General features: G+C 40.0%; 1 protein-coding gene across 1 annotated transcript; it reads left to right on the forward strand.

Moving 5' to 3' along the window:
• Nucleotides 1-1,907: 1,907 nt before the first annotated feature.
• LOC148212873 (uncharacterized) lies at nucleotides 1,908-4,582 on the forward strand. Its single transcript, XM_088120414.1, has 4 exons — nucleotides 1,908-2,327; nucleotides 2,511-2,994; nucleotides 3,093-3,521; nucleotides 4,497-4,582. The coding sequence occupies exons 1-4, from the start codon at nucleotides 1,908-1,910 to the stop codon at nucleotides 4,580-4,582; spliced, it is 1,419 nt and encodes a 472-aa protein (XP_087976540.1).
• The last annotated feature ends 7,859 nt before the right edge of the window (nucleotides 4,583-12,441 follow it).

Below are 12,441 nucleotides of genomic sequence, written 5' to 3' on the forward strand. Positions count from 1 at the left end.
ATCAACTAAAACATGAAAAACTGGATTAGCTTTTGACAAATCTGTTGTCGGCACACGGTCGTAATAAATAACTAACATTTTATTATTAATTAAATTTGTTACTTGGATGATTTGATACGAACTTTATTGTTGTAACTTGTAAAGATGATAGCCTAATGATTTTAGAGGGTAGAACAAAGTTTAGTAGACAAGATATCAAGTATTGTTTTCTTTACGAGTACAATAAATATGGGGGGAAATTTGAATGTGTGACCCCTTCAATAACTGAAATTGGATAAATGACCCCATTTTCAAAAAACCTAATTTGTGACCCCTCCACCCCTTATTTATGATCCCTTAAATATTTTATTCATGGGAAAAGACCAATTTACCCTCATTGTTAATAAATGTGCATTTATGATTTCCACCTAACCATTTCACCAAACTGTAAACCCATATTTTACATATGTTTGAACTTGTTAATATTTTAGATTATGTATAACTCACAGATCACGTTTTCAAAATCCGCTCAAAGCATCAACGTGTTTGATCTTTCTTTGTCCCCACACTATCCAAAATCATTGTCCCCACAATTTCACTTGAGGTATGTTACCCTTACATAAACTTTTGTACTCTATAATTGTTGAACTTTATTGAAATATTTTCCCATTAATGGGTTCAACTACTAGATTTGGTTGTTGACAAGAAAAAAAATCAGATTGTTGTAATTACTTCAATCCCAGATCTATACCTGGTCTAGAATTGAATGTAAACAATCCCGGTGCATCACATATCGGGACTGTCTCAAATATATCTCGGACCTGTCTTGGTTCGAGACATGTCTTGGACTAATCTCGAAGCATATTTAGTCCGGGACATGTCTTGGACCAGTCTTGCTTCGAGATTTGTCCGGGACATGTCTCGGACCAAGACTGGTCCAAGATTCATCCGAGACATTTATTTTTTTTTTATTTTCTTAATTTTTATATTTTATTTTTGAATGATCGATTTTCTTATCTCACTTAGTTTTATCTATTTGCACATGATGCCTCGTGTTTTCATAACATTCGGTGGAGAATGGAATGATAGTGAAAAAGATTATGTCGGCGGTCGTACGAGGGGATTGACAGTGGATAGTACAATCACGTACAGAGAATTTCTAGGTCACGTGTATAGATTGAGTAACATTAACCCCCTACAGTTTGATATTATAATTAGATGCGTGTATCATTTTAAAACCAAAGTTTGTGTGATGGAAATAACTGATGACAATGACTTGCGTTTTTTTTTACTGGTGAGGATGTATCTGAATTGCCTATATATATATCTAATGTGCCAAAGTAGGTACATGGGAATGAAACGTACATGCCTTCTTTCCCATATTATGTAGGCCAAAACGTGTCCTCGATTCCTATGTCCGCAGCTTGTATTCCCCCATTCCAGAGACCCACATCTTCCTCATCATCGAACCCCTCTTCTTCCTGACAACCACACCCCTCCTACGGGCTTATAGGTCATGATGTAGAGGGTTTAGCACCATTAGGGTCAGATGTTGTTCCATGTAATCTGGGAGATGATAGGGTGTGTGATTGGGATGTGCCGGGAGTATGGAATGATAACGAAGATGAAAGTGGTGAATCATATGACCTATTGGCAGAGTCTGAAGAAGGACACTCTCAAGCAGAATATGGGAACGAAGAGCATGACGGTGCGCTTGATGATGAGCTTGAGCATGATGTGGAACATGTGCACACTGAGATTCGCAGGGATGAAGAAGCGGTCCTGCCATCGGGATGTAATAGTCTCACCGGACACCCTAATGATGAGAAATTGCAACTCATAGTACAGTCTTCTGGGACAAATGATGTTAATGAGGGCGATGTATTTGATAATAAGAAGGAGTTGAGTTGATAATGCATTTAGTTGCAATGCGGAAGAATTTTCAGTTTAAAGTAAAAAAGTCGACGTCGGAGCTATATATACTGCAGTGCGTTCATGCTGATTGCACGTGGAGACTTCGAGCTACCAAGCTAAAGGAATGCACTTTGTTCAAGATAAAAAAATATTGTGCTGCCCATACGTGCTATGGTGGGGCTTTAAAACATGATCATAGGCAAGCCAAAAGTTGGGTGGTAGGACATCTTGTGCAGGAGAAGTTCACAGACGTCTCCCGAACGTATAGACCGAAGGACATTATACAAGACATGAGGAAAGAGTATGGTGTCAATTTAAGTTATGATAGAGCATGGCGTTCTAGTGAAGAAGAACTCCGGCTTATTAGAGGTGATCCAGCATCGTCATATGGTCTACTTCCAGCTTATGGTGAAGCTTTGAAAATCATGAACCCGGTACTATTTTCGAATTAGAACTAGAAGGTGACAAATATTTCAAATATGTATATGACATTGGGTCAATTGATTCGAGGTTTTCTTGGTTGTATTAGACCAGTGTTGGTTGTTGACGGGGCCCACCTAAAGGGAAAGTTCAGAGGGGTATTGTTATCAGCTTCTGGTGTCGATGCAAATAACCAGATTTACCCGGTAGCATTTGCGATTGTCGATGGTGAGACGGTAGCATCATGGGTGTGGTTTATGACTCAAATAAAACGTGTGCTCGCCGTAGTTGATAATTTGGTTTTCATTTCTGATAGACATCAAACCATTTGCAAGGCAATCGACAAGGTATTTCCTGCTGCATTTCATTGCTTTTGTATACAGCATATCAAGGTTAACTTGATAGCAAAATGTAAAAACGATGCGAAGGCAGTCGATGAACTATTTTTAAAGGCTGCAAAGGCGTATCGCGAGTCATATTTCAACTTGATCTGGGCCCAACTTCGTGCATACCCCGGTGTACGGGAATATCTAGACGATATTGGGAAGGAGCGTTGGGCTCGTTGTTTCCAAACTCAATTGAGGTACACAAAGATGACTACAAATATCGCAGAGTCTGTAAATGCCCTCTTCAGGCACGCCCGTAAGTTGCCGGTTACCGCTTTACTTGACCACATTAGAGGTAAGTTACAGAATTGGTTCTATGATCGACGGACGCTTGCAGCTTCCGATCAACCACATTGTCCGACTACGCAGAAAACATGTATGCCGAATATTCAGATAGCGCGCGGAGACACGTTGTAAACAATATTGACCAGTTCCATTTCCAGGTATGGGATGGCAACCTTGACGGGATTGTTGATTTGAACGCTATGACGTGTAGTTGTCGGGAGTTTGATTACTTTAAGATTCCGTGCTCTCATGCTATTGCGGCGGCGACGATGCGAAATATAAATCCATACAGTCTGTGCGACGAGGCATATACGATGAACTCCTGGATATTGGCTTATGCAGAGCTCATATTTCCAGTCAGATACGTCTCGACATGGAACAGTTCGCCAGAGTTTGTCAACATACCGGTGGAACCACCGAAGACTGTTCCAAGAGTTGGGAGGAGGAAGACGGCTAGGATTCCTTCCACGGGCGAGGTACGACAAACACGTAAGTGTAGTCGTTGTGGTGCGTGGGGACATAATCGCAAAACATGTAGTGAACCCCTTACCACATTGTGAATATATGCTTTTGTTATTTATTTACTTTTAAACATGTATGAAGTGAATTTTAAAGAAATTGGTAAGGTAACTTGTATGTCAAGAAACCAACCATGCATGCATGCATTTGCAACTCTATGTGTTCTACTACTATTATTATTATTGTGGGGATTGGATTGTATTATTATTGTGTGTTTCATGTATCATGCTTCGAGAATGAAATACGAATTAGAAAAGACAATATCGGAATTCCATAAATATTCAAAAAATGGAACGGCGCGCCCACATCTGTACAGCGTACTGACGTCTAAAAAATACAATAGTATCTTGGGTCAAAGTGTCCAGCTTTGACCCGGTAACATCGTACTCTAAGAAGCGTACACAGAAAATCCCGCAATCTGTGGCGTTACTCTGTTGGGGTGTGCGAACCCGACACACCCTCCATGGCACCACTGACAGGTCCGGTCGTGCTGCAAATATCCCGCCATGATGCAGTACCGCAGGTAGGATCGTACAAATTGGCTTCAGCTCATTCTCGAGTGAATCTAGTGGAGTGGCCGATTGGAATGAATCCCATACGGTTAAGTCACCTTCCACAAGATCAATCCTGAGCATCACCCAGTGGTTCCCACCTAGGTTGATCGGGGTGTACACAATGTTTGCATCAGTCCAAGCCACATTCTGGTCCGACTGCCTACTGAAGACATATCGAAATATTGTATTCTCTTGGCTCTAGGGGTATTCGATTCTCGTGGACAGGACCCCTGGTTTCACGGCCGTGATTACGCTTGTTTACATGCGTAAAAAGAAGGTTTTAGATGCTGTTTTTACTATGTTTCAGCTTTGTTTCGGATTTTTCTCGGTCGTTTGAGGTCCAATTCATGCAAAATTCATATACTATGGTTTGTGGATGGCTTATATTGTATTTATGACATTTTAGGACCATTTGGGAGTGCAAATTAATCAAAAGAAGCAAAAAGACGAAAAAAGCATCATGGGAGGCGCCAGGCGCCTGGGAAGCCTGCAGAAAAACTGGTTTTCTTCCAACTTTGCCCTTAATGAAACGCGTCTTCCAATGCGTTTTGGTGGTTCCAACCGATGCATACGTGTAGAAGAAGTGTTCCACTATCAGTTTGAGCACGATTTGGTCAGTCAAAAGAGTTGGAAATGGGTGATTCACCATCGTTTTAGGACCTACCTAACCAATTCTGCACAGCTATAAATTCCAGCAACTTCTCCACCAAAATCATCAAGCCTTGCTTCCTTCTCTTGATCATTTTTAGTGTTTCTTTGTTGCTTTCTAAGTGCTTTTGAGTTGCTTTCATTAGTTACTTTTGGTTTTTAAATCCCGAGCACTTTACATTCCTTTATTGAGCTTGTTTTGTTTCCATTTGTACTTAGTCATTTTCTACTTATTCAAATATATAAAAATCTAGCACTTTGCTTATCTTCCCTTTGCCTTTACTTTATTTTTAGTTAAGAGAGTTGTGTTTTTGGAGGAAAGAGCACGTGACACTCTCCCTTGCTTGAAAGAGAAGGGCGAAGCTCTCAATCCCGATAAAAACTCTCCGTTAGTTAACTTTTGTTTTTCACACATGCATTCCACATTCAACCGTTTTACTTGCTGTATTTTCTTCAATATGTCTTTCTAAATTCCCGTCTCTAGCCCGGTTATGGATAGTTAGCCTTTTATGTCTAAAAAGGGTTGCTAAGAAGTAGTGTTTTTGCTTTCCATTCATTGCTCAACATGTTTTCCCAAAAAGTTAGGATTTAGAGAAGGCCACTGTAAGTCTTAACAAGTCAATACTGAAAAGGTTGCTTATTTGCATTGTCGATTGGTTAAACCGAGGAGAGGAGCGCCTTAGACATAAGGGTTCCGCTTAGTAGCCTAGACATAGGACCTTAACCCGAGGTTGCGACTATTTCCATCCTAAAACTAAGATATATCTCATAATAGACATATTAGGGAATGTCTTACGACTTTGAACTTGCTTAGACATAAGTCAAGTGAGAAGCGTAGTCGTTGGTTTCTAAAGTAAAAAGCATATTGTCCTTAGCATGTCCTTGATTCTTTGTTGGCTAACTTGAAGTAGTTCGGGCTAGGTTTTATTATTATAAGTCCAAATCCCAAATCCAAACCATTATTTGTGATCACTTCCCATTTTACAAGAATCACTCATTCCAACATTCACTATTCTTTAAAACTTTAGAGTTTGGAAATTGTTTAGAAGTCCTTGAGGATCGATACTTGGATACTCCGTCCATTTTATATTACTCTGACAGGTGTGCGCTTGCATCTATATAATTGTTACCACGCTTAGCGCGTGCGTTCAGCATAAACGCCCAGTCAGGCCGCATACGGACCGTCTGTTCGGTTCAGCTGAGTTTGTACAAGAAGTCCAAAATGATATTACTTACACAGATAATTAAAATAGTATTTTTTAGTTCAAACGAATAGCGGTAAAAAGTATGTATCGAAAGTAGCACGTCGCCTATCGCAAATTTTTGCGACACAGATGTCGACACTTCTCCAACTTTTTGGCCGTAAATAGGACGAGAGCATCAACTACCTATTGCATTTAAGAAATACAAGTTGATATTGGAATATTATTGACAAATGTAGTACTAGATAGTGGAATAAGAGGTACTTACCTCGTCCTTCAATTGGACAGTAGGGTCTAGTAGATCGAGATACCATTCCTTCCCTTGTAAGCCAGCTGTAATAGACCGAGTTCGTCCATTGGTGTCCGGGTCATCCATCCATGTCTGGAGCTGACCGTCCAGTTGCGGAGGAATGAGACATGCTGGGTCATATACGTCCACGGTGATCCTACGCCGGCCGGTTAGTGTGTATATACCCTTCATTTTCCACGAATAATGGCGCTTGCGTAGCCCCCGGCCAGTTGAGGCATGCTGAAGGTCAGTTTCGTCCTGGTCAAGGTACTGTTCAACCTAAACCACAATAAAAACGTAAGGTCGAGTAATGACAACTAATGAAATGCATGACATTAAGTTTACCTTAATGATCGCGTCGGGTGCCCAGTCCTTATATGGACGCCTAACTCGTCGTCTCGTGGGCTGTGTACCTGGCTGAGCATCTGGCTCTTGCCTGCCAATGGTGAGATCTTAATGCACAAGAAATATTAATCACATTACAATATGTGAATCAGGAGTGTATACTAGCATTACAGAAGGTGATTACCTGAATTACGGCCACCCGAGGTCCATGGTCATCTACATGATCCACTTCCGAGCCATCAAGCGGTCTCCTGATCGTAATATCCTGATATTAAATAACATGATGTAAGACAAGGTCATAAATAATCCGACGAGGAAAATAAGTACGAGTTACCTGATTTGGATCCTCGTCCCCATCCGTTATCATACCATCGTCCTCCTCCGTTATCATTGGATCATCGTCCCTTCTCTTCGGATCCTCGTCGATACTATTCGAACCATGTCCCGACGTCGGTTCCTTTTCAGTCTCCAGGTCTTCATCCGTCCTCTGGTCCTCATCAGGCCTTTGGTCCTCATCCATACTCTTCCGACCTCCATCTGGCTTCGGGGACTCATCAGGCCTTCCATCCGATGGACCATCATCATCGGGCCCACCCCCACCTCCGAAATACTTGCTCGGATCAGGGAATTTACCCTGCACCCAAACACTGGCCCATGAGCATTATTATAATAATTAAAAACAAATTTGTATACATATTAAATTAGTACCTTCACCAGTTTCTTTAGGTATCTTTGAATACCTTTCAGGGCGACTCCAAAGTCACCGAGTATGTCCTCGATAGCACCAACACGGTTATCCAGCCTCGTCAACCGTCTGCTGATCCTCTTCTTGAATTTATTCTTCTTCGACCTCTTCTCTAACCCTTCACCGTCGTTTGCACTAGGTCCAGCCTTGTCTACCGCATGTGCCTCTACTACCGGATCCTCTAGAGGACCCATTTCCACATCAGCGGGCAGATCAGGTACAACAGCCCGATCAGGTGAAGCAGGCGAATCAGGTACAACAGCCCGATCAGGTACAACAGCCCGATCAGGTACAGTAGGCGGATCAGGTATAACACGGGCTTCTGGTGGAAGAATGACACGAACCATGTGTTGTTCCTCAACATTCGTTGCCAATAAGTGTTCCTTAACCTTAGACTACAAAAAACCTATGATTAGATCGAAATGAAAAACCAAATATGAACCATACGGCCAAAAGAGAATTACTTACCCGCGTGTTATCGAAAACCTCACTCGCTAGCACACGAAACTCGCGCGAATAAGTGCACGACCACCTGAGAAGTTGAGGAATGGCGTCATCGCTCAACCTCGTTGCTACTCGCAGGCTCAACGTCGAGATCATCTCATACGCCCATACCTGAAATCTAGGGAAGGCAAATAAATGATGCAGTTAAATAATGTATAAAATTATACAGTTGACTTAAACCTCGCTAACCTGAAATGCATACAGAAACCCGTACAGAATATAAGTCTCAACGTGTGTGGGGTCCGCTCTTGTCTTCTGTTGGTACGCCGACAGTTTATCCTTCAGGGCGTTCTTGAGACTCCAAATCGTCCTATCAAAAATCATTGAACTCCAGTCATAGTTGCAGAACGCCTCCCACTGATCCACAACACCTAATAGGGCCGTATCTATGAACTGCTTCCTCTCCTTCCACATCATGGCAAGTTCTATGAAATAAACTATGCCAACCTTCACAACATCATCGTCGTCGTCAAAAACGTCCTCCAAAAAAGTCTTCTCTAGCTCACTACACTTAACCCTAACACTGTCTTCAAAGTAACGTGCTCTAAGTCTTCGTCCAGGAATATGATTATCTACCCTATTCATCCTATGACTGAGCCCGGTGATTAGGTCGAACTCTCGCTTACCAAAAGACACCCTCTTCCCAAACAAGTCAAAGCTAATGACGTTCTGTCTAGGCTCTTCAACCTCTCTCAACAACAGGTGATGAATCAATGGACCGTTGAAAACAACGTCCATGTCCAAAATAGGACCGAAACACGTTTGCCTAAACATGTCTAACTGGGTTGGGGTTAGCTTGGCCTTAATCCTAGTAGTGGTTTTATCAACATGGGCAAAGTTCGTCAACGTGACCGGAAACCAGTGATTGCGATCTATGATGAGTCTCAAATCCATTCTACGTTCATAACAAAGTTGAAATAAAACATATTAGATACAGACTAATGCTAAGTGACAAGGAACTTAAAAAAAAAAACTAAACAAAACAGCATTCTGCCTTTCATCTTGGACTTGTCCCGGTCCGGTTCGGTCCGGGATGAAGGTCGATCCCGGACACGTCCCGGTTCTGTTCGGATCCGAGATGAGGTCCGAGATTGAATCCAAGATAGAATCCGAGATTGAAGCAATCTCTGGATTTTTTATTCTCCTACAATCACAACGTCAAACTAAACCTAAATCTATAAGGCCGCTTCAGATAACGCCGGTCATGCTAATACAACAAAGAATAACAACTTTCGTTACATTGTAAAAGATAGAAACTAACCTTGCAGCCTCCGAGATGAATCCGACACTTACAGATGAGTGCGAAAGAATGATCTTCAGAAAAAATGGATGAGTGCGAAATGGATTCTTCGAGACGGGGATTCTCCGAGATCGGGGTTTAGGGTTTTACTTGGGATGAGAGTGCCATGAAACGTCCGAGACGAAGGATGGGGTTTGAGGGGATGAAATTTTTTAAAACAGGGGTACAATGGTAATTTCATTATGTCATATTTTGAGAGGGGTCATAATTAATAGAATATGGGGTCAAAAATTATGTTTTTTGAAAATAGGGTCATTTATCCAATTTCAGTTATTGAAGGGGTCACAAATTCAAATTTCCCAAATATGGGAGGGACATTCGAACCTTCAACCTTTAGAAAAGAAACAAGATACTTAACCGTTCAGCTAGGTTCACGTACATCAAGTACTTCTTGGAGGGTGAAGGTTTGATTCTCTTACTTCAAATTATTAAACTAAAAAAAAGAAAAAAAATGGCAACAATATTTTTTGGATTTTGATACCTTTGTAATGGGTTCGAGTTTTTCTTATTATAAATACAACATTTTTTTATTATTTGTTATTTTAACTCTAGTCAATAATCAACTTAACCTTATCCGAATTCTTAATTAACAAGTCTATATTACTGTTAATCTAAGGAGTGGATGGATATTACTGTTGTATCATAAAAAAAATTGACCCATTATTATAAAATATCAACAAATATCATTAATGGACACATATTATTCCTAACATAAACTTTAAACTTATTTGAAAATGTTAAAGGGTTTACTTCTTAATTTAAAGAATTGTTGAATTTTTTAGAAATATCTATCGATGTCAATATCTTACCGCTAACAAATATATTCGATGTCACCAAATATCATAATTGATTTATCAATCTACTCAATATCAATTAAATAAACCTCACTCAGTATAAAATAAAAAAGAGAGAAGATGAGAAAGATATCTTTTTGAAATGAATGAATGCAAGTAGGAAGATTGCAATCAAGGGATACACTGTGTACAAAGAAAGATATTGATGTGGATGATATTTAAAGTAAGATCTATAAGATCTTTGGCAACATTTTAAACTTTATATTATAATTCAATTTGGTACTTCTGTGTACTATTTAGTTTATATATAAAAATAAACAAAATATTTAAAATCCAGCACAACAATGTTTAACACTTTATGTGGATACTCTATCTGCACTTTTTAAAGTTCTTTTATTTTCCTAAAAATAATCGCATGAATTAAAAAAAAAAGAAAGAGAGAAATTGGTAACCGGGTCAGCAGAAAACTAATTAACTAATAAATTATATCAATACCTCGTTTACTCCGTAAGAATGAAAGAAAAGGAAAAAATATATATAATCATAATGAAACCATGGAAAAGGAATATTATTTATTATTATTATTATTATTATTTTGCAAAGGAAAACAAATATTATCCCTTTTGATGATGTTTTAAATAAAAATGGTTACAGGTAAAGTAAAGCAAGACTAAACTCCTACTAGCCAAATTCAGACATCAAGCAGACACCCGAGAGCTCAGAAGGTCGAGACTGAAGAAGAGGAAACGACCTAATAACTGAGGATTGAAGCCAACTAGTGGACCAACTTGTTCACTAGCTACATGACTGAGCCGACTAGGCAACATAGGGCTGGTCGGCATTGTGGTCAGCTCGACTAAGCCATGGAGAAATATAGTTGCCTAGTTGGGTCGGCCTTGTGGACGTAATTGCATGCTTGCCGAAGATTAAATTACTAAATTGACCAAGACCGAGACCTTAGCTACAATCATTGAAAAGAAAATAACGGACCTTTTGAGTGCCATATGAAATTGTCAGCAACAATGGGAGAAAATTTGAAAATGGCGCATTTGAAATTTTTGTATGTTGTTGGGCATCAAACACCTCTGCTCTTCACTATTGCACCCACAAATCAACAGACAAGGTGAAAGTAGTCAACAAAGTCATCCAAACAAATTTAAAACCAAGCTAGAAGAACTTGAAGGATTTTAGGCTGAAGAAGTCCTAGTGTATTATGGCTTATAGAACAACGTCTCAAACCTCAACGGGAGGCACTCTTTTTTATCTATCGTTTGGTTTTGAAGTAGTGGTCCTAGTAGAGTTCGGACTTTTTCCTCCACCTACAGGGAAACAAGGAATCCATGCAACTCAACCTCGACCTTTTGGAAGAACATCGAGAGACAACTCGATTGCGAACAATGAAATAGAAAAATCGAATCACTCGATATTATAACACAAAGCTCAAAGACCGAAGCTTTAGAGGGGGTGGGTTTGTCATAAGGATGGTCATGTAGGATTCTAAGACTCAACCAATGGAGCATTGGGTCCTACGTGAGAAGGTCCATACGAAGTTGCCAAAATAGTTTGATCGGGAAACCATGTCTTAGTAAACAAATATGGCAAAGTCCTACCTCATTCATGGAATGCTCGTAAGATTTATTACCCCTAGTTAGTCTTCTATTATATTTTGTTCATAAAGACACCATTTCATTTTCAACAAAGACACTTGATTTAATTGTTATCTATTTTGGAATCTTGAGTAAATATTTTTCTAAATACCTTAAAAACCTCCTCGAGGAGGGGACAAGTAAGTAGCAATAATCCATTAAGGTTAATTGAGAAACTCAAACTGTAATACAACTGAAAGCGGGCAAGTAAGCTAAGCCAAGCCAATTACTAAACCAAGGGTATTACAATTAAAGGGAGGCAAACAAGCTTGGTCGATTAAGAAACCCTTGGTGTAAACTGAAAGTAGGCGAGCCCAGCTGGTTAATCAACTCCAAAGACATCAAAACCAAAAGCAGGTAAACAAGCCAAGCAGTTACTAAACCAATGGTATTAAAATAAAAGCAAGTAAGCAAACTTAGCAAGTTAATAAACCCTGGTGATAAAACTGAAAGCAAGCGGACAAACCCAACTGGTTAAAAAACCTAAGAGACTCAATTATAAGCCCACCAAGGATGGCCGACAACAAATAGCCGACAGAGGATGACGAACCAAGAATAGCCAATCTGTAAGTAACACAACTTTTTAACAAATACTCTAAATATAGAAGTCTCGCATTTTGTCTAACCTATTATTTTACTTTGAGACTGGGGGCTTCTGGTAGGGTAAAAGTAAAGCAAGACTAAATCCAGACAAACCGGCATCAAGTGGGCACCCAAGAACTCAAAAGGTCGAGACCGAAGAATAGGACTTGACCCAAGAATGTACTGAGGCCAACTAGCAGATCGACTGGCCAGCTTGGTCAAGATATGACCGAGTTGACCACAAAGTCGACCAGCCCTATGTTTCCTTTTCGACACGTCCTGGACTTTTAGGCTAGCATACTTGGTCGGCCAGACCAAGGCTATTGTCG

Source organism: Momordica charantia (genome assembly GCF_013281855.1).
Source record: "Momordica charantia cultivar OHB3-1 chromosome 2 unlocalized genomic scaffold, Mcharantia_2.0 BLBB01000002.1, whole genome shotgun sequence".
NCBI classification, from domain to species: Eukaryota; Viridiplantae; Streptophyta; class Magnoliopsida; order Cucurbitales; family Cucurbitaceae; genus Momordica; species Momordica charantia.

What these genes read in the sequence shown, in the direction of transcription:
- LOC148212873 (XM_088120414.1), top strand. Translation starts at nt 1,908, where the DNA reads ATGCGGAAGAATTTTCAGTTTAAAGTAAAAAAGTCGACGTCGGAGCTA. An exon ending in CTTTGAAAATCATGAACCCG is followed by an intron (nt 2,328 to 2,510) that starts GTACTATTTTCG and finishes GCAAATAACCAG; the next exon opens with ATTTACCCGGTAGCATTTGC. An exon ending in TTTACTTGACCACATTAGAG is followed by an intron (nt 2,995 to 3,092) that starts GTAAGTTACAGA and finishes CCGAATATTCAG; the next exon opens with ATAGCGCGCGGAGACACGTT.